General features: G+C 38.7%; 3 protein-coding genes and 1 long non-coding RNA gene across 5 annotated transcripts; 2 read left to right on the forward strand and 2 right to left on the reverse strand.

Moving 5' to 3' along the window:
• Positions 1–262: 262 nt before the first annotated feature.
• Positions 263–18,057, reverse strand: Mad (mothers against decapentaplegic homolog 1). 2 transcript variants are annotated; one of them, XM_089257576.1, is made up of 4 exons: positions 17,885–18,057; positions 3,229–3,680; positions 1,738–2,428; positions 263–1,666 (listed from the first exon to the last, which is right to left on the reverse strand). In XM_089257576.1, the coding sequence occupies exons 2-4, from the start codon at positions 3,496–3,498 to the stop codon at positions 1,260–1,262; spliced, it is 1,368 nt and encodes a 455-aa protein (XP_089113702.1). In that variant the 5' UTR covers positions 3,499–3,680; positions 17,885–18,057; the 3' UTR covers positions 263–1,259. The 2 variants fall into 2 exon arrangements, with proteins under 2 accessions (XP_089113702.1, XP_030240527.1); XM_030384667.2 differs by lacking the exon at positions 17,885–18,057 and adding an exon at positions 8,559–9,145.
• On the forward strand, positions 16,560–17,999 carry LOC115562706 (uncharacterized). The gene is made up of 2 exons (XR_003980216.2): positions 16,560–17,456; positions 17,526–17,999. It is a non-coding gene; the product is annotated as an uncharacterized LOC115562706 (long non-coding RNA).
• Positions 18,058–18,412: 355 nt separating the features above from the next.
• On the reverse strand, positions 18,413–19,334 carry LOC115562691 (caspase drICE-like). Its single transcript, XM_030384648.2, has one exon. It carries the CDS (start codon positions 19,208–19,210, stop codon positions 18,425–18,427), a length of 786 nt encoding a protein of 261 aa, XP_030240508.2. The 5' UTR covers positions 19,211–19,334; the 3' UTR covers positions 18,413–18,424.
• A 118-nt stretch (positions 19,335–19,452) lies between these two features.
• Positions 19,453–21,767, forward strand: gkt (tyrosyl-DNA phosphodiesterase glaikit). The gene is made up of 5 exons (XM_030384666.2): positions 19,453–19,659; positions 19,718–20,312; positions 20,422–20,811; positions 20,872–21,469; positions 21,532–21,767. Exons 1-5 carry the CDS (start codon positions 19,584–19,586, stop codon positions 21,661–21,663), a joined length of 1,791 nt encoding a protein of 596 aa, XP_030240526.1. The 5' UTR covers positions 19,453–19,583; the 3' UTR covers positions 21,664–21,767.
• Positions 21,768–21,789: the final 22 nt, after the last annotated feature.

Raw genomic sequence — 21,789 nt, forward strand, 5'->3', positions numbered from 1 at the left:
ATTGTAACTGTAAACTTTAAGGCAACATTTTACTGTGTTTTGTTTTGTTTTCAATACTTCCAAGCTAAACTAAAAATTTTGTTTTCATTTGATTTTTTCTGTTAACATAAAACAATGAAAGCGCAAGTAAAATGTGTTTAGGCACAATTATTACATGTATATAAATATACTAGTGTTTTTTCCACGCATTTAAGCCATTAATTTACAGCTTATACATAAATATATATATGTATATGTATATCAATATTATTTCTACAAGTAGTTTAGAAGGCAAAACTGTTTTTTGTTTTATTTCAAAAAATTAAGTCATTAAAACTACTTATAAACAAAATGGGAGTTTTTCGGCACAAATAAAGAAAATCATTGACGAGATTTTTTTAAAAAAACCAGCGAAAAAAATTGTTCTGCTTTTCTTTTTGCAAATAAACTAGAATATATAAAAAAGAAAGCAAAAATATAAACTAAACTAAGGCAAACGTGTATTAAAATTAAATTTTCCTTTTTTGTTTTGTTTTTCTTTTTTCAAATTGTACTTAATCATAAACAAGATCATCAATTAGTTAAGCGTAACTTTTGTGTTGTTTTCCTTTAGTTTTTAAGAAATGTATTGCATAAAAGTTGTTTAAAACTTGCCCTACATAAGTATTTTCAAAATATATATATATATAATTATACCTTTATGTATATATATATATTTAGTTAGGTTTATTCTGTTTGCTTTGCTATTCTTTTAAAGCAATGACACATAAGTAGCACTTGAAATAGATTTGAACAACATTTGCCAATCGGGCATATATCATTATATATAATAGTAAATAGTTACATATTTATATATATATATAGGTGTGTATATATATAGATCAAATTGTAGTTAGTTTTTCTTTTGCTTGCTTGTTTGCTTCAACATAGTTTTCAATTTGTTGCATAAGGAATGACATTCGCATAGAAAATCATATGTTTAAACTATAAAATAGATAAGTATGTGTAGTTGGGCGAGAGGCGGGTTGAGTAGCTGTCTAATATATAACTAGTTATATATCTTTCTTTATACATATATATCTATCTTTATATATATATATGTGTGTAAGGCATATATATCCACACACACACGCACACATAACTAAAACACGTCTTTTAGCATAGCTCACTATGCCCGCAGGTGTGCGTGTGTGTGTGTGTGTTTCTGTGTCTGTATTTGTTATTTCCTTTCTCCAATCGATTCCCTCTTTTCTTTTCTCAAAGTTTCCCCGATTTTGTCTTTAGGATACGGAACTTATTGCATTATGCGGCGACCCCATCTGTGTGAGCACCTTGTCCAGCCACTGCAGCGGCCCGTGTAAATGTATCTCAATCCAACAGGGCGTCGATGTCACATCCTGCCGATGGTATTCGGCTCCCCAGCCCTTCACGAATGACATGCGGATCGTGCACATTTTCGTCAGCTCATAAACGGCCTCGAAGCCATTGTTCACCGATTGCGACAGCAGTTGAGCAAATTCCTGATTGTTGAAGATCTTCAATGAGCAGCCCGGCGGTATTTTGCAAACGGTGCTCGGATGGAAGCCATGGTGATAGTTACAGTTGCGCGACTGTACAAATATCGCTGAATCGGACAAGCATTCGGCATAGACCTCGCCGGTTACGTAGTACAGATGAACGCCTTTACCTAAAAAATGTAAATTAATATAATCATTATCAATATATTAATATAAATTTTAACTTAATGTAACCACGTACCTATGTGACGGCGTGTATTCTCTATGGTACTGTTGCGATTGACATTGCTCAGCTGGCCGAGGCAGCAGCGATCGGAGTTGTTGGATGGATTCGTGAAGCCGTCGACAATCACCGAATTATTATTGCAGTGGAACACCTCGCCGACACGGCAGTTGAGCTCATAGTAGGCAATGGATGCCCAAAAGGCCGGCTCCGAGTAGCTAACCTGAGCCACATCGCCCATCTGGGCGTCGAGCATTTGTGTGCCATCGTTCGGATTGTTGGAGTTGCCATCCTCGGAGGGGCTGTAAGCGGGCGGCGGTGTACCAGCCAGGCTCTCGTACGGTGAATTCGGATTGGAGTTCACGGAACTGGGGCTGCCCACCGAGGTGTTGCTATTGCTGAGACTGTGCGAGTTGAAGCCGCTGTTCGAGTAGCTCACATTGTGCGGCATACTCGGCTCGGCCATCTGATTGAACTGGAGCATCGAGTGACCCGGCGCGAATTCCGAGTGACGCGGCACTAAAACTGGCGGCAATACTGGACTCTCCACGCGCTTGTAGTGATACGGATTGATGCAGACCTCCTTCTGTTTGGCGCTGAACGGATATTGGCATAATTCGAGCGGTTTCAGTTCGTGATGCGACTGTAGATCCGGCCAGCGCCAAACGCGGCAATAAATCACATGCGGCAGGCCTTTGCGATGAGATACCTGAGTGGGGCAAGAATAGAAGAAACGGATTAAATCATTGAATTGAAAATTTGAAAATGCTAATGACTGTTTAAGTAACAGTTAAACTGTTAACTTTTAGTACAAGCAATATGAATTTGAAAGAAAGACAATTCTTGGGTATATTCATTTAAATTATACTACTTAAACTACTACTTCGTACATCTGCGCTTTATTTACTCTGTATCTATTATATCACTAATGTCATATGCCTAAATTATAAAATATATGTATATATGAGTACTACTGTATCTACTACTATTTACTATCACTTACCGAAACATACTATTTTCGACCATAACTAAACTAACCCTAACTAATTTAATCTAACATAGTTAATACTACTATTTTTTACTATACTACTTTTATTTATCTTTAGTTGCTACTACTATTATGTATACTAGTATTTCTCTATTAGTACTATTTAATCTACTACTTAATGCTTATTTCTACTACTATTTGCGTAAGCAGTAGTAACTGTAGAGTTACTACTATATCTGCTACTATTTGCATATCTTTACTACTATTTATCTACAGTTACTACTATATCTGCTACTATTTGCATATTTCTACTACTATTCATCTATTGTTACTACTATATTCACTGCAAATTGCATATTTCTTCAACTAATACCTACATCTTCATCTACTATATATCTAAAGGCTCTACAGCATTTACTACTAATTTTACTAACTAAACTATCTGCCCCTATTTCCGATACCTTATATATATATCTTATATATATATATATCTTTAGCTCTTGCTCCCCTTTCACTCTTACCTGTAATCGTCCATCGAGCGATCGTGGTATGGTCACACACTTGGATGGCTGACCGGGGCAGGATAGGGCACGTTCTAGTTCCTCGATGGCACCTTTACGCTTCTTGAGCTTCTTTACCAAACTGTCGACGGCCTTCTCGGCCCATTTCTCCTCCTCATCGCCCTGTTTCCAGCCCAACAACTTTTTGACGGCCGGCGATTGGAATGAGAAGAGGGTGCCCAATGTGGTAATGGCGCTGCTCGTGTTCGACTCGACATCATCGGTGTCCATTCTGTGGATGTGTTGGTGGTGGTGGTGGTGGTGGTGGTGTTGGTTGTTGCTGCTACTACTGCTGTTGTTGTTGTTATTATTATTGTTGTTGTTGATACCACTACTACTGTTGTTGTTGTTGTTGTTGTTGTTTTGGGGTGGAGTTACCCGATAACCGGTATAACTATCAACGGGCGGATAGTCTGTGAATAGACCAATGCAAATACGTTAGACATACAACATGAATTTACATACGCACACACACATCAATATCAATAAAAGTGATATACACATATGTATATATATAAAGCCACGATTAGATTGGATTTAAGCAACGCCCACAATAGACTTGGCCATGTGCCCAGCTTCAAATGAAGTCGTTGTCTGATTGATTGAAAGGGGAAGCCAAAGGAGGGGTCTCAAATGGTTGTTGTTGCTGTTGCTGTTGCTGTTGCTGCCAGGCACAAATCATGCTTGACTCCGCCCCCTCCGCTACACTGATCAAGGTCGGCGTCCATTGCATGCAAATCGTTAAATTTAATTTCTATATCTCTATACTGAAAAGAATAATACTCTCTAGAGATATGAATCGGCAAATGCAAAATACACAAGTGTTTTTAATAAGAATTCATTTTCATATGGCTTGGAAATTATTTTATTTTAACTAATTAATAAGAATTCAGTTTCAAGGGAGAGACTTTTATCTCACATCTGACGTCAGTTGCCAACACACAGAGAGAAATGACAAAACGTATTCAAATCTCATTGGACAGTGGGCGAGAATCTAATAAGAAAAGTGCAAGTGCCAATTAGAATGAGGAAACAAGATTGCAATTCCTATTTGTCTAACAAATAAACTGTAAAATATATCCAAATTGTATTGGACTCTATGTAATTCCAATAAGAATTCGACAGCTTAAAAAAGTGTTGACTAACGATTTGAATTTATTGAAGAAACTCAAAGATCTTTATAAATATTAAATACGTTTTATCGATTAATCGTTTTTCAGTTGTATTACTCTTAAACCATAGCTAGGCATCAATTTATATTCACGTATTTATCAAAATACATTTTTACCAATTTTAGTTAATAATTTATTGAAATATGCCAATAGCTTTGACGCTCACACTGACTCACTTCATTTCGATTTGCTTTGCTGTGCTTTGCTCATGCACAAGGCAAATTAATTTTATGCTTGAGAAATGCCAGTTTTATGGCCATCTTCGAGGCAAGTGTGACTCGAGAGGCCGGGCCAGTGAAATAAGTCGCTGACTCATTGTAATGATCCAAAATACAAAATACGAAAAATCACAAATTAAGTTAATAGCTATTTATTGGCTGGCTAACGTAAAGTACCTGCTCATATATTATATTTTAATCTATTCGACGAATTATATATAGTAATAATAAAGGCATGTGACGTATTGTCCCCAATTGAATGGAACTTCTAAGAATCTTTTTAACGACAGCTTTTATGAGGTGCTCGAATTTATTGTGGTTTCTCAAAAACATGAGAGTAAACAAAGGGTTTTTGTGGAGGAGTTTATGGTACCAAAGCTTAGAGCAAGTGAATAGATTTTGTAGGGCTGATTTGGAAGAAGTACACAATCATTTATTGAAGACAATAGAAATTCTGTGGTAAGGAACAAGAGTTGTGACTAATAGAGCAAGAGCTGACAATAATAATAGTAATACATAATGCCAAATTCTTGGAATAAATAATCTATTATTTTATTTTGCTATTACCATGAGCAAGTGGTTAATACATATATTAATTAATACATTGAATTAATGGTAATAGTAAAATCAGTGATATTACTAATAATAATATTACTATTAGTAATTTCAATGATAATGCTAATAGGAAAGAAAGATGCTAACATTAATGCTAATATTAATATTAATACAACTATATTATATAATATTTATGATCATCATTGGGCTTAATTTTTAGTATTTAGTATTTAGTATATGAAAATGCAAGTACTAGTGCCAATATTAATAAATAAACCAATTTCTTATATCAATTCTATCTCATATACCAATACTCCATTTAGCTCTACTTCTAAGCCCCCTTTGCCCCACTGTGCGAGCCACAGTAAAGTGCATTACCGATCAGCTCGACGTACATCATAATTAGCACATGGCAGAGATAACACCATGAGCCAATGTTCTGTGCAACTTGTCAGCACCAAAGCGACGCCCGTTTGCCCCACCAGCCATCCCATCCATGGTACACCCCTCGGCCACTATTGACCGGGTACGCATTACTGTTAACGGTAAAGACAACAATTCCATTTGAATTATGACATTTCAATGCAAACCGCATTACTCAAAGAAAATACAGCTAAGGCAAAGTATGTGCTATCTCCCTCCCTCTGCCGCTCTGTTGCTTTGGATGACAGCTGATACAATTTAATAAAAGTGAGAAAATCTAATTGAAAGAAAATTTGTTGTAGCAATTAATTTCGATTTCATTTTCAACGATTTTTATTTTATTTTTATTTTTTTTTTCACTTGGGTTGGCAAATTTGAAATCCAATTTCAAAACCAATTAAATGCCGACAATAAATCAACAAGTGCAACACTTGGGGACACCTCCTAACACGCCTCACACACACACACACATACATAGATGCACATGTTGGCCAAATTAGCCGCCGCGTGAATTAATTTTCAACATTTTTCTGTGGCCTACGCGGGGCGTTGCCCGTTTTTATTTTTTTTAAGTTTTTTTTTATGTTGTATGTTGACAATTTGTTTGGTTGCTGCCACAATTTGCGGCCGCCCCAAAAAGTCAACAACGCCTCAGGGTATCCCCCTGTCAACTAACTACTAAGCCCCCCCCCCCCCATACAACTCCACTACCCCCCGCTCACTTGTAATTATCGCAATATTTGAGCAGCTGGCAAGAGCCTTGCATAAAACCTAAATTGGTGCTCCATCGACTCGAGCTGCGCGTGTGTGTGTGTGTGTGTAAGCATTCAAATTTTCTATAATTGACCCCTCTGAGGCGTACCTCACACTCCCAATCAACGAGCCGTTCTGCAGGTGTTGGACTTTTCGACTTATTGACAAAGTTCATTGTTGGTTTTACGGCGTATTTCATAAGAACAGCCCACCGACTTGCCACAGCTGCTAATCTTCAAAAAAAAAAAAGGGGGAGATTTTCAATGCAAATAAATAAAATACCATCGGGCCTTATTGATTATTTATATTTACAAGAGGTAAATAAAGTAAATACTTGGAAGACATAACTCATATACAAAACATTTTTTAGAAATTCTCCAGAGAACTATGAAGAGACCACAATGTAGTTCAAAACTAAAAGATAGAGAATACTTTTATTTATTATAAAGATAGGTTATAAATGAAAGCTCTATATAATAATATAGAGAGTGCTCTATACCTAGAATTATAAAATTTGATTTGCCTTTAACTGTTCTAAAGCTGCTAAAACAAGAGAAGCCTCAATAATACTTTAAGATTTCATTTTTTACGAAGAAAACTATTATAAAAGTCCGCAACAATCCCAGTATAAAAATAGACTAAATGATAAACCTATATATGTTATATATCCCTAGTCCCTTACAGTTATAATATAATAATGTGTATAGCTTATTAATCAATTAAATAAAACATTTATCGTCCCCAAGTCTATAATAATAGTAAATGCAACATTGTAATAAATGTAGAAGAGACTTTTCAATAATCTTAACTCGTCTTAATTTATCATTAGGCTCTACGAAGCACAATTGACTTCCTTTAAAGCTTCTTTCAGCAAGCATTTACAACATTTTTATTGAGCCGAACTGAGCTGAGCTGGGCTGAGCCCAGTCACCAGACTGACAATAATTCGCGACTACAATTAAAGAGCAATAAACGTAAACTTCAATTACAAATTAACCCCGTCTGATCGATAAAATGCGTGACAAGAGAGAGAAAGAGAGAAGCGAGCACGCACTACACGGGGCAGCTAGTAAAGTTCCAGGGATTCCTTACAGGGAAAATCTTAACAACCTAACTCATAACTCAAACGACGACGCATCGTTCCACTGCCGAGTGAAGCCCGCAACAATTCGCAGGAGTCGGGCAGCAGGAGTCACAGATTTTGTATTTTGTATGGCAGGCACGCATTCGCGCATGCGTATCATATAATTCCAATCAATAATCAATCATAAATGCGGCAATGACAATAAAGCGTAAATCAAAGAGAGCCAGGTAGATCGAAAGAAATGCAGTAGCCAAAGTCAGAGCGAGATGCCCACAGCAAGAGTGAGTGAGTGTGCGTGTGAGAGCGAGAGGAAAGACCAAGTTATCGCAACGCTTCCGTTGCCATTGAAAAATGTCAAAAAACGAAGACGGAGGACCTGCGCATGTGTGAATGTGTATGTGTACGTGTACGTGTGCGTGCGTGTGTGTGTGTATGTGCATATGTGGGGACATGTGTTTAAAAATAAACAAATAATGCAAGCGAACACAGCGCAATGATGATAAATTACAAGCCAAAAGGCAGAGCAGAAGCAAAGTTTGATTTGGTTGGGAAAAGTCAAGAAATTAGATAGACGAGAAATCAATAAAACAAAAATAAATAGAAATTATAATTAAACAAAGTGTAGTAGTGTTGTGTGCCCGACTAGTAGATACTACTTGGCACAAATTTAAAATTGATAAAGGTGAGATTCGATTAAAACCAAAAGGATATAATTAAATATTAAATGATAAAGCGGAATGCAATTAAATAATTTTGTTTGCTTCATTGCTGAATGTATGGAATTTTCGTAAATATTTCCAATCTGAAATATTTCCAATTCCACATTTTTTTTCAATAAAACAGAAGTCAAGAGTAGAAGGGTTAATATTAGAATCCATGAAAAATATATTGACGTAATCTTTATAAATGACCCATGTAGGCCAATAACTATAAAATCTTACACCGATAAATATCGATATTCAACATTTTCATTATACACAAGAATTAGTAAACCCTACAATTACAATTACAACTACAACTAAGTTCCCTAACTCAAGTACAGGGTATACTTATCAATAGCAGAAACCAAAAAAATATCAAACATACACATGATGAAAGAGTGGACGAAGAAAGAGAGCTCGGACTTGGTAGCTGTTGCTGTTGCTGTGTGTGGTTCTTCACGGTTCTCCGATGGTTGCGGCGACGGCGTTGGAGATGGCGACTTCTGCTGCGCTTGTTGTTTCTCTGCGCTTGTTGACGTTTAATGGCAAAGATTGCAGATATTATTCTTATTTATTTATACTGCACGGCACACGCACCAGCACACACGTACACGTACACGTATACAAACACATACACAGCCACTCACGCTCACATACACGCATACCAAATCTATAAAATCAGCATCCAAATGTTATGCGAGACCCTCCACACAGGCGGCCGTATTTAAATTACAACAAACATATACACACAACGGACGACAGTCAACGGAGTTACATTTTTCGTTCAACGAGCTTTTCAGTTAATTTGATTAAATATTATTGTTATTATTGTTTATAAATAAGTGCGCGTAATATTCGCATACAAAAGTTCATTCAATAATTTGAGATCGAAACAGCAGCAAGACGACAAAATGAACCCCGCGAAGCGCAAACAAAAACACAACTGAACGAAGCGAACGATCGACGACGAATGTGAAGCGACCGAGCGAACGAGAACAAGCTGAACGAAGTCTCTGAGCACGAGCATCTGAGTATCAGGGCTGGGTGTGTGTGTGTGTAAGTGTGTATGCGAACAGGAGCAAAGTAACTATCGTCTAGTTAAAATTACATTGTAATCGATAGCTACGATACGGTCTCAAGCCTTACCTATGAATTTTTGTAGTGTAACAAATGCAAAACAGGCAGCGATAGTTGCCGAGTGTGCAGCCCTGGTTTTGACTAACTGCTGAGTGACGTATTGTGGTTGCCTGCCGCCGTTTGTGTAGAAAAACCACAAGCAACACACCAACACACACACATACAATTCTTATTTTAAACAAATCAAAAGTATTTAATGTGAAGGGGTGAGCTGGGGGCGCCAAGCTGCCCTGCACGTGAACACAAACGTGTGGGCTGCAATCAAACTGTAAATGCTGCCACAACAAGTGCAGGGTGCACAATAAGAGTGAGAGAGCGAGGGGGCAGAGCATTTAAATCGAATGAACAAAATTCTTGCACGCCGCGTTGCCAACCAAAAGCTATTTGGTCAAATTGCAATTTGGCGTTGCCAGATATGTGTGCTGCTGTTTGGCGTTCGAGGCGCGGGGCGCCACTCTTAATATTGCCTAGTTTTATTGCGTGTTTAACACTACTAAACGCGAATTTATAGCCAACATGGGTAACATAACGCAGTTGTCGTAAAAACCGAAAATAGTCATGAAGCGCACCCCCACACAAGAAACAAAAAACAACTTACAGCAGCAGCACTAGCAAACATAAACAACAATAAAAATTTATGCATTCATGCAAATTATACACATATGCAACATGCGCATACAAACACACTCCTATTTCTATCCCTCTCGCTCAACTCTGCTTGTTCTCTCCATCTAGCGCGCGTGCCAAAAGTGGACATAGACCGTATTGAGGGTAAAAATCCTTTTGCAAGCACACAAAAATTAAGTCAATTCTAATTACAAATAATTGACGCGTTAATTGCTTAAGCGCACGCTAACCCTGCGCCCTTCTAATGTAATTGAGCTGTCAACACACAACCCTCTGGCCACGCCCACGCCCACGCTTCCATTGAGCCTAGAGACAGCGTTGCCAACTGCTTTGCGGCAACTTCGTGCAGTGTTTAATACATGCAAAAACATATGCTAAGCTTCAACTAAACTATCGGCTGCAGCTTCTGATTCTCGGCTGCAATTGCTGATGATGCTGCTGCTGCTGCAGCATGAGGCGTCGCCATCGCCAGCGCCATGCAACAATTGTTGCGTGTTCAGCTGCCAATCAATGCCAATGACTGACGCAGTAACCAGCGACCACCACATATCAAATACAGTGAATACTCCACTTAACGAACAGTTCATTAAAACAACCAAAATCTATTTTCTTTTATAAAAAAAATCGTATAATAAAATAAAAGGGTATAAAAAAATATAATAAATCATTGACAGATATTATATATGTATATTATATTTAAATAAATCAGGTAAAAATAAGTAAATAGTAAGAAACAAAATAATAATTCTTAATTCAGCTTCCTCGTGGATATAAAATCCCTGTGTTCACTCAATGGAGCCTTTACTGTGCTCCATCCAGTTGGCTTGTTGCATGCCGCAACGCACACACCTCCAACCCTCTGCGCCACATACAGCATCCACACGATGCGCGCGCTCGCCTAAATGGCCCATAAATATGTGGAGTATGCGCAACTGCACTCGAAGGAGGCGAGCAGGCAACGCAGGCTGCTGCTGCTGCTGCTGCTACTGCTACTGCAGTAAATGCTAACTGCAGCAACTGCTTCTGCTGCTTGGGGGTTAAACGTGGCCGCGCTTTGTGGCGCCTAATGCGTGCGCCAAAACAAAACGCAAAGAATTCTTAGAAAAGCGTCGCCAGAGAATGGAGAGTGAGGAGGACATGGAGTCCGAACGGATTAAATGGCACAAACATGGCTAATTACATGTATTTAACACACACATAAACAGTAGCAGTAACAACAACAACAACAACAACAACAACGTCTGCACTGTCGGTGCGTTTGCGCTTTGGCGTTGCAGTTGGCAACGCGAACACAACGAATGACAAGTACAACGATTATGGTCAAAAGCGACTGCAAACGTTGTCACTAAACACAGCCAACAACAGCAGCAACAACAACAACAACATAGAGCACAAGAATTGTCCAAGTTGATGATGAGCATTACACGAATTGTGCGTTCGCCTCACAGGGCTGTAGAACTAATTCTTTAAACGGAGCTTAGACATGAAAGCAACTTAAGGCATTTCAAATCAAAAATTAAACTACTTTAATTGACTTGAATAGCAGAAATATTTATGAACTTGTGCTCCAGATGAGCCGTCTAAGGAAGTAAACAGATACATATGTATGTAAACCCAGCTCCCAAGCTGCACTAGTTCTTGAGTATTTCAAATGAAAGTTAACATTTTTCAGTTTTATGAGTTTCTTGGTAACAGATTTAAAATACTACCTCATTTGAAAAACCCCAAAATTAGCTATGATTAGCTTAGGAAATAAACTTGTTCGAGAGTATTTCAAATTAAAGTCCACATTTCTCAGTTTGATCAGTTCCTTGGCAAGAGATTTAATTTAATATTACCTCATATGAACAACCCAAAATGAACTATAAACTATTAGCTTAGGAACTAGTTTAGGTTCTGTATTATATATGATTTTTTTTTACACAAAAAAAGCTTGAATTGTAACATAGAAATGGGTATTAAATTATACGCATGTGTAGTTATGTTCATGACAGATTTCTCATCAGCCCATTCATATATCTCTTGCATATATTAGTAATAAACCAAAGTTATATCTTGGTTTTGCAGCCCTGGCAGCAGCAGCGCCATTAAAATAGGAGCGGCTATTTAGCGAAGTTCCACTTGCCACCCGTCGCTGCCTTCTCCTCATGTTTTTTGTTGTTGTTTATTCGAAAATCCACAACTCCCAGACTGTCAATGCATTTATTTATTAGATTTTAAATGCAATAATTATTAGTTTTATATGGACAATGAAGCGCCAAGCGTCGTCAAGAGTCGTGTGTGTGGCGCGATCTGAATGCCTGAGCAGGCCTCCACAATAAATATATAGAAAAGAAATCAAATAAACAAACACGCACATACACACACACACACACACTACCATAATAATGCATAATACGATACGACGCGTTGTAGACTCCACCAAAACATTGCATCCACTTGTGTGGCGCTGCTGCTGGCTGCTTCTGCTGCCTCGGCTACTTGCCCCATGTTGTATTTAATATGCAAACGTCGGCCGTCGTTGCATGTGCAACAACAGTAGCTGCAAAACTGTAAATTCAAATTGTGTGCGTGTGTGTGTGTGTGTGTGTTTGTGCGTGGGTGTTGGCTTCAATTTCCAACTTAACTCCCGACTTTCGTTTCGCACAGCGCAGAGCAGCGCAGCGCACTCGACTTGACAGTTTAGCGACAGAGATTTATGCGCTGTAATTTCCCACTTTATTACAGTTTAAAGTTGCATTTTCATAAGTTTTTCCCCTGGCTGCCATTCGCTTCAATTTGGCTCATTGACTGCGCGCACTCAAATGCAATCCCAGAATGGAAATGGGAGTTATATGCAGTAGCTATCGCTCCTGCCTGGCCTGCATTTTGTAGTAGTTGAGCTGAGCTCTTGGTATTTGAAGATTGATCTGGCTATTAACTGGAATTGATATCATCTTGAAACGACACTTCTTTTCACGTTAATTGTAAATTTATCATCTAGTTTAGCATGCGATCGAAAATGATTAGTGCTTGCGAAATTTATGAAAGCTGCATGTGCTGGGATGAGTCAAAGGTTTCATTGGAATATACGCCTGTGTAGTTAGTTATGTCCATGATAGATTTATCCTCATGACAACTGTCTGGAGGTGGGCATGACTATATGATACTCATTATGTTGTCTATACTTATGTATTATTGTGGCAATCACTACCAGAGCATGAATTTCCCTTACGCCACTTCAAAGATCTGGAAAAGTTGCTAGCCATCTCATCTTATATTATGCTAAATTTATCCTCATTGTAACTGTGTCAATTTATATATCATTATCTCTATGTTATGAGTTTGCTATCAACACAGCTTATATGAGCACAGGACATTATTAAATATCTTAACTAAATTTGTTAATCTATGAAATTCATATATACTAGAAATCCTTCATAAGCCATTATTAGTTTATAACACTTCCCGATATCATAGCTAATATTACATATATCTTCAACTGTCATAAAAACCATATCCGTCTGCGACAAATAATGTCTAGTTTTTATGTGCCACAATCAAATCGCAGATTTAGACATATATACTTTTGTTCTACCCTCACTTCAGATCTATATCTAAGTTTTTTCCAACTCTGTACCATAAATCAAATCGTAAAGAACATAAATCATTTTGGGCACTGTAAGAACTTTTAACTATGCAAAGTAAGTTCTTGCCTAGTCGCACACACGTCCGGAACGTTTGACGCCTTCGATTTGTATATTATGTGAAGTCAACTGCCTCGAGTACTTCAAATCATCCACGCCCACGCCGCCAACTACAACTAGAGACCAGAAACCAGAGACCAGAGCCTAAAGACCAAAAGCCTACGTTTCTTGTCTATTTTGTTTTTACGGTTCAACGGTTATTCTAATTTATGTTGCATATTGTTTATACACACAAGACACACACATAGACATTCGCTGGTTTGGTCTTAGCTTGATTGGGCAATTCACAATTTGCCAGGTTGGCGAAAATTAAGTGCGCAAAGTCAATATTTCAATTTCGGGGGAAAAAAAAGATAAACTGAAAATAAGAAAAAATTAAAATAATTTGCATACGAAATGGTGGAGCTTGTGGTTGCATGCTGCATGTGGCATGATTAGAAACCAGCTAACCAGCTGGTACGTAAGGCGGCACATGCACTGCCTACGCATCAGGTTGTTGCACGTTGCACGCTGCACTAGGCAGCGAGGCTGCTTGCAACCTAACGACTTTTAAGCGGCATTTTGTAAATGAGCCTCAAATGGTCTCGCTGTCTTTTCTTGCCTCTCTCGCCTAAATAATTATGTTATTAATTGGATTTATGCGCAGTTTGTGCAACATGCCTCACAGCAACTGAAATTTGCATGTCTTGCTTTTAGCCCTGAGTTGTAATCCCGTTGCTTCCAAGCCTTTTTGTTTTTTTTTCGGGGGCGGGGTTGGTCTTATCGCTGCACAACTATTTTTGAATCTATCGAAAGCGTGATTTACGCTTTTTCAGTTTATTTTCAGCTGGAATAATTTTTTGTTTGCTTGTGGGCGTCCCTCTTGTAGTCTGTTGATATCCCCCATATAAATATTTAATTCTTTTTTCATTGTTGTTATTGCTTTTTGCGCTGCTCTTGATCTTCTTGTCGCGATAATCCGCGCAATGGCAATAAAAATAAAATTGAAAGCTAAACAAGTAAGAAAGCTCTAGTCGAGACTGCTCGACTACGAGATCCCCTGAACCCTGCAAGCAACTGATATTTCAATAATAATTAGCAAACACACACGCACACACACACGCATCCATTAAAATACACGCACACACACACGCATACAAACAAACACACGCACACACATACACACACAAACAAACACACGCATACACACACACACACACTCACATTGCGCTTGGGTTGCGCTGCAGTGTTGGCAATATTAGGAGAACTTATTTGTTGAATAATTTAATTTCTAGACGTACGATCGTAATGAAACTTTCAGAACGTATTCATATTGTTTAAATGTATGTGTATACCGAAGCACAAGTCTCTAGTATTTGATATACGACTTTTACAAAGATTATGGTGAGGGGGTGGATTTGGGGGTGGGGGGTAAATTTTAACAAAAACCGAAATTGTATGACATGCGTCTTAATATACATTTTAAATTTGGAGACTCTAGCTTGAAAGATGTAGGAGATAACATTTTTTTAGTGATCTTCGATAAGGTTTTTTATCGATAAAAAAGTATCGAAATGAGTTATCGTTTTTTAGTGATAAACTCGATATCCGCGTCATATATACGGACATTTTAAAAAAAAGTTGAAGTCTCTAGCTCTTGTATCTTCTGAAATCGACGCGTTCAAACATACGGACAGACGGACGGACGGACGGACGGACGGACGGACGGACGGACGGACGGACGGACAGACAGACGGACAGGGCTAAATCGACTCAGCTCGTCGCCCTGATCAAGAATATATATACTTTGTGGGGTCTGCCACGCCTCCTTCTGCCTGTTACATACATTTTAACAAAACCATTATACCCTGATTTCCCATTTTCAATGGGTTCAGGGTATAAAAAATTGTCAACACGCATTTGAACTTATTTTTAGACCGTGTCGCAATCGGATTTATTTTAATTTATTTATATTTTTTCATATTACTATAATTATTGTGTTATAGACGGGCAACAACTTTATTAAGCGCTTGTATAAACAGATGCTTATCGTGTCAAATAGACCGAAGGGGTAAAAAAAAAGGGTGTATTTTTAACCAAATCATAAATACCCTTTTTTAAAGGGTTTTCATATTTTTATGATGTTAATCTTGAGCCAGAATTAGGAAAGTGAGTAATCCTTGAGTTAGCTTATATATTTTTAACCAACATTTCTAGACAGATTACAGTTACTTAAATACAAATATTTTCTATATATTCTAAATCTTTAAAATTTAATAATTGTAATTTGTAAGAAAAGCATTGCTAATAGAATTAACTTGTTTTTCATACATTTTCATATATACATATACAAATAACTTTATATGTATACTTAAAAGCACGTTTAATAATCAGCCCACTGAGTTTCCAATTGAGATGTTATCAGCTTGGCGAATCGTCTAGTCTACGAGTAGCATCAGTTGCTACCAGAGTCGGCCTTAAACCGTTTCGCATTACGATGATGCAGCAGGTTTCGAAATTGCAGGAGCTTTATTTTTACCCACTCGCGCTATGCTCACTTGGCTACCTAGCCAATAGATAGAGTGGGCAACGAGTCTTATTTTTTGTTTTTAATATTCTGACACGAGCACGTCGGCTTCTGTCGTAAAATGAAATGTTGCAGCATAAAAATATACAATTATAGTGCATAAAATAATCTTAAAAAGATTTATGTTTTTTTTTTTTTATTGTTTGCATTCAGACAAAAAAAAAAAAAAAAAATATTTTATTACACTAAAAAACGAATTTAATATAAATTTCTAACTAAAAACCTCTATCAATAACATAGAATTTGTAATTAGAATTCGTATAGAATCAAAACACGTTCCCATCTCTATCAATCAGCACAGCATGAGCAACAACATTAACATAGACGTTTGTAGTTGCCATATCGCCCGAAGGGGAGAGTACAACGTAGAAATGAGTGCACGTCTTGGGTTGCGCTTCAGTTACCTTCTACAAAGAAAAAGCAGCGACGCGACGTCAAAGCTCGCGCTAGCAGCGACTGAGGCGGCCAGCGTCTAACGGCGTAACGAAGGCAATTCTTAATACATACGCCTGTGTGTGTGCGTGCCGCCCCACAAAAACGCTGATGGCTTTCCATTGCTGCTGCCTCGGTTGACGCTGGACGGAAGGTTTGCGCGCGCGCTTCTGATAACAACAACAACAGAAAAAAGAGCACCAAAAGAAGCGCAACAAAAGCAGCGCGACGTAGATAAGCGTGAGCACCCACACACGCACATGTACTCATGCTCACACATCGAGACACGCACACGCATTGTGAATGCAGCTGTGTGTATGGAGGAACATGGAAAACAGTAAAAAGCAAAACAAATTAAATGGGAAGGTGTGTGATGAAATTGATAACAGAGCACAGAGTTTTCTAGTTGTGGTTTAGTGATAACAATTTGTTTGAGTAGAGCGCTGGAAACAAGAGAGCAAAGTAATAGTCGTTCTCTTTCTCTCTTTCGCTCTCTCTAACTGACTCATAAAGGTAAAAGGTGGTCGAAGGTTCGTTTTAAAATCATTAATCATCATAGATACAATAAACGAATTATTTGTTTTGAATTATGACTAATTGAAATTAGGAATACTGAGCAGAAAAGAACGCCCGAGATGCATCTATGGACTGACCCCAGCCCCCCTTTCTGCTAATCCGCACCTGTGCCAGGCAAACAACAGTAGCAACAACAACAGCAGCAGCAGCAGCAGTAGCAGTGGCAATACGAATAGCAACAACATTCAAGTGGATTTTTGTTTAAAGCACAAGCAGCAAAAATGTCAGAAATTTGTGTGCAGAGATAAGCGACATTCAAGTATTTTCAAAACATAATAAATATTTGAATTTATTGTGTGTATTTATAATTGTTTTCAATTTTTTTTAGTTCAATTAATGGCGCGCGCAGCACAAAAATACACAAACACATATAGACACACAGGCACATATACACACTCACACATACACACATTGCAGCATAAAACTGGCGAGAGGCTGAGAATAAAACTGTAATCGAAATCCCTGCAGAGCAAGAGTAACAGCAGCAGCAGAACCATATACAACACCAAAAACAACAACAACGACGACGCTAGCCAAGAGGCTCTTTCGGCAGCAGCACCGCGCAGCGAATGCGAAGCAGTGTAGTATGAGAAGAAAAAATTTTCTTTCCACCAAACGTAATTGCACTGCTGCTGTGCTTAATTTTGCCAATGGATATGCACATAAATCTGTTTAAAATCTACTCACGCTTAAAATTTAACACTTGTGGTCTGCTTTTGTGGCCAGTTTGTTTACTTTAATGCACCATAAGTATATGAAATTTGTTATTTATTTTAAATTGTTTATCATGAACTGCACACACGACGACGACGACAACGACGAACGACCGACGACAGACACGAAGTGTGTACAACACGAATAAGCTACAAAATATGGTATTTTACAGCACTGTCGTGCTGCCAGCCTTTTGTAATAGAATTATTACTAAAATATTCTTCAGCGATTCGAAGCTATTATTATTGTCAATTCTTAATAGAAAAATAAAACAAATTTTTGTGCACGCACTTGTGTTATTTGCTGTGTGCTTATCGATAGGTATCGGAAAAATGTTCATTGTGGAAGATCTGGCAGCACCTGCACATGTTTATGCAATTAGCGCTAGAGATGGGGAACATTAAACGAAATATTTTAAAATTTCAAAACCGGTCAGTGGTCTTACGTTATAGAATTCCGATAAGCTTTTGTAATAATATTTATTATCATGAAGTCATTTGATGAATAAAAAAATTATTCGTGGCCCGTCTCATTATCGCGAAAATACAAAATACGGGTCAACATCGACATTGTGCACGGTATTTGTTTTTTCTGATGTAAGGCCAAATCTATAGGATAAAAACTTTCATAATTAAATGCTACTCGTTGGGCAACAAAAGTCAATTGAGTTAATATATCCCGAATTTTTCCAGAGGAACTCAGCTCTTCACAGAGATTTTGTATAAACCAGCTACCTTCAACTGTGTTCCTCCAGGAGCAAAAACCCGGAATAGTTGAGAAGGCAATCAGAAAGTCGGGTTGCAATGGAATTCGATAGCTTATAAAGCAATTATTATCGGCTTCAATGCAGCCGGGTTCAAGGAGCTGATGGCCAGGATCCTTGTGATCACCTTGACAGGCTTGAATGATGAAAATCTTCGGTTTGCCACCTAACGTTGGACATCGCTCAATTGTGAAGGGGCTTAATATGCTCTCTAGCGGATAATCCGTATCAGTCGCCTGAAGTGAGCCCATTTTACCATGTGAGAGTATAGCTATTAAAATGCAATCACATTCCGAATGATCTTTCATTCCAGCTTTGTTAATTTTCCTTATAATAGCTCTTCTGGTCAAATCCGTATATTCCTTAACCTTAAAGCCCATTTGCCGAAGAACTTTACTTAGACTTTCCATATCCACATCGGTACCCTCGCGTGTTGGAAGTTGTTGCTGCTCAAAGTATTTGTTATTAAAGATCAACGCTCTGCCACGGAATTTATGCGACATATTGTATTGTATATCATCCAACTTTAATGCCATCCTGAATGTACAACCTTTTGGTTTAAATTACGAACTGTTAATGTTTTCTATTGCAGTGCAAAAAACTCCCAAGTCAACTTTCTTTTATATTAATGTAAATATAACAATGTGGTTGTTGTTTGAGTGAGATAAATATAGCAGATATTTATTATATTAAAAATCTTTAAATAAATTAATTTTTGCGGTTTGTGGTTTTTTTAATTTGATATTTCATTGCCGAGTTTTTTCATTTACGTCATTAATAATCGATATCGTCGATTTAACATCGATAGCAGTTAATAGCGCAACTTTACAACAGCCGCAGCTCCCGCTTTTGTTAGAATCATTTGAGATTTTGTTAAAAATATTTAAATAAAATTAATTGTGAAGCAAGATGCAGGAGTGTCCATATGGCGAGAAATGTTACCGCAAGAATCCCATACATTTTGGCGAATACTCACATGCACACTGTAATGTTGAAGTAGTTGATTTATTGAGCTATATTTATTGTGTTATTTCCCATATTAGTGGATGCGATTTATGCCAAGGGCTGCGACGGGGCTAGCAATGAGTATGACATACCCGCCAAGTATTCCACTGAGCTAATCAATATACAGCTTAAGCTGTTGGAGAAACTATTTCCACAGTTGGCCGGAAAAGATGCCAAGAGCAAGCCGGCAACTGCTGTCAAGCCGTCAACAAAGGAAGCTAAATCATCTGCAGCCAGCACCAGTCGAGTCGCTGTTCCTGCCCCAGCCGACACAAGTCGAGATGCTGCCTCTGCCCAAACCAGCTCCGGTCGACCTGTGACCACTAACCAAGCCAGCAGTCAGAAGAGCTCATCGCAGCTTGAAAAGAAACCAAAACTTGAGCGTGATATACGCGATTACGTATCTGTCGTGGTGGAGAAGGGACGCATGGCTCGCAAACTGGAGCAAGCAGCGCCCTATAATATGTTTCTCACTGCCATCACTGACTCGAAGCCCACACATCGCGAGCCATTGAGCATCACACTGCAGGAGATATTCGACGAGAGCCTGGGCGAGATTGAGTCGAGCGTGCAAATCAATTTTATGATAGACATCGGCTGGCTACTGGGCCATTATTACTTTGCAGGCATACTGTAAGCTGGTATAGTGGAAGAGTTTTGCATGAAAACGAATGCCAGCTGGACCCGTTCTTTATATTAATTGCGGTCTTTGTATTAATATATTAATTCGATTCATTTCTAGTTCCAAGCCGCTCTTGGTGCTCTACGGAGCTGATGATCCCAACCTGGTTGACATTGGCAAGTTTAAGCCACAGGTCACAGCGATTAAGGTGCAAATGCAGTCTCCATTCGCCACATCGCATACGAAGATGATGCTACTAGGGTATACGGATGGATCGATGCGCGTTGTTATCTCTACGGCTAATTTGTACGAGGACGATTGGCACAACCGCACGCAGGGCTTGTGGATGAGTCCACGGTTGCCTGCATTGCCCGAAGACGCAGATACAGCCGCTGGCGAGAGTCCAACGGGCTTCAAGCAGGATCTTATGCTTTATCTAGTAGAGTATAAGTTGTCACAGCTGCAGCCATGGATTGCGCGCATACGCAAAAGTGACTTCAGCGCCATCAAGTGAGTAGCAATGAAAATTGATAATGAAAATCGAATCCTTATGAAATTCTATACAAACAGCGTCTTCTTCATTGGCTCCGTGCCTGGAGGTCATCGTGAGAGCGCCGTTCGTGGCCATCCCTGGGGCTGTGCGCGTCTTGGCTCACTGCTGGCCAAGCATGCAGCGCCAGTGGAGCCCAATATACCGGTTGTCTGTCAGAGCTCCAGCATTGGCAGTTTGGGTGCCAACGTTCAAGCCTGGATAGAGCAAGATATACTAAGCAATTTCCGCAAGGATTCGTCCCCTATTGGGCGACTGAGTCAGCTGCCGCCCTTCAAGATGATCTATCCCAGTTTTGGCAATGTGTCGCGCAGTCACGACGGCATGCTCGGTGGCGGCTGTCTGCCCTATGGTAAAAACACAAATGATAAGCAGCCGTGGCTAAAGAATTACTTGCATCAGTGGAAGTCCAGTGATCGACACCGCTCGCAGGCCATGCCACATATAAAGAGCTATACTCGCTTTAATTTGGAGGACCAAAGTGTTTATTGGTTTGTGCTCACCTCGGCGAATCTCTCGAAAGCCGCCTGGGGCGCCTTCAACAAAAAGTCAAATTTACAGCCATGTCTACGAATTTTTAACTACGAAGCGGGCGTATTGTTTTTGCCCAAATTTGTGGTACGTTTAGCTTAAAGCATTTCTAGTTGTTTGGCCCAAATTAACATATAATTATTTTATAGACTGGCGAGGACACATTTCCTTTGGGCAATGCACGTAATGGTGTGCCTGCGTTCCCCTTGCCTTACGATGTTCCTTTGACACCATATGGACCGGATGATACGCCCTTCCTTATGGATTATTTGCACCAATGAAATAGGTTTCAAATATGTGATTTATAATTACACTGATTGTTTCTTTTAAGCATTAAATGGAAAGGCAATTTGAATTAAATTTGTATGATACTGTAAATTTGAAATGCCCGCTTTTTTGAAATAATA

This window comes from Drosophila navojoa, chromosome 3 (genome assembly GCF_054131105.1).
Source record: "Drosophila navojoa isolate 15081-1374.11 chromosome 3, UAZ_NAV_1.0, whole genome shotgun sequence".
NCBI classification, from domain to species: domain Eukaryota; kingdom Metazoa; phylum Arthropoda; class Insecta; order Diptera; family Drosophilidae; genus Drosophila; species Drosophila navojoa.

Excerpts from the sequence above, each read along its gene's own strand:
- Mad (XM_030384667.2), bottom strand. Across the intron at positions 2,429-3,228 it reads CGCTCGATGGACGATTACAG|GTATCTCATCGCAAAGGCCT; the intron begins GTAAGAGTGAAA and ends TGCCCCACTCAG. Across the intron at positions 1,667-1,737 it reads GAATACACGCCGTCACATAG|GTAAAGGCGTTCATCTGTAC; the intron begins GTACGTGGTTAC and ends TACATTTTTTAG.
- LOC115562691 (XM_030384648.2), bottom strand. The coding sequence starts at position 19,210 with ATGGCATTAAAGTTGGATGATATACAATACAATATGTCGCATAAATTC.
- gkt (XM_030384666.2), top strand. The coding sequence starts at position 19,584 with ATGCAGGAGTGTCCATATGGCGAGAAATGTTACCGCAAGAATCCCATA. Across the intron at positions 20,313-20,421 it reads TATTACTTTGCAGGCATACT|TTCCAAGCCGCTCTTGGTGC; the intron begins GTAAGCTGGTAT and ends ATTCATTTCTAG. Across the intron at positions 20,812-20,871 it reads AGTGACTTCAGCGCCATCAA|CGTCTTCTTCATTGGCTCCG; the intron begins GTGAGTAGCAAT and ends CTATACAAACAG.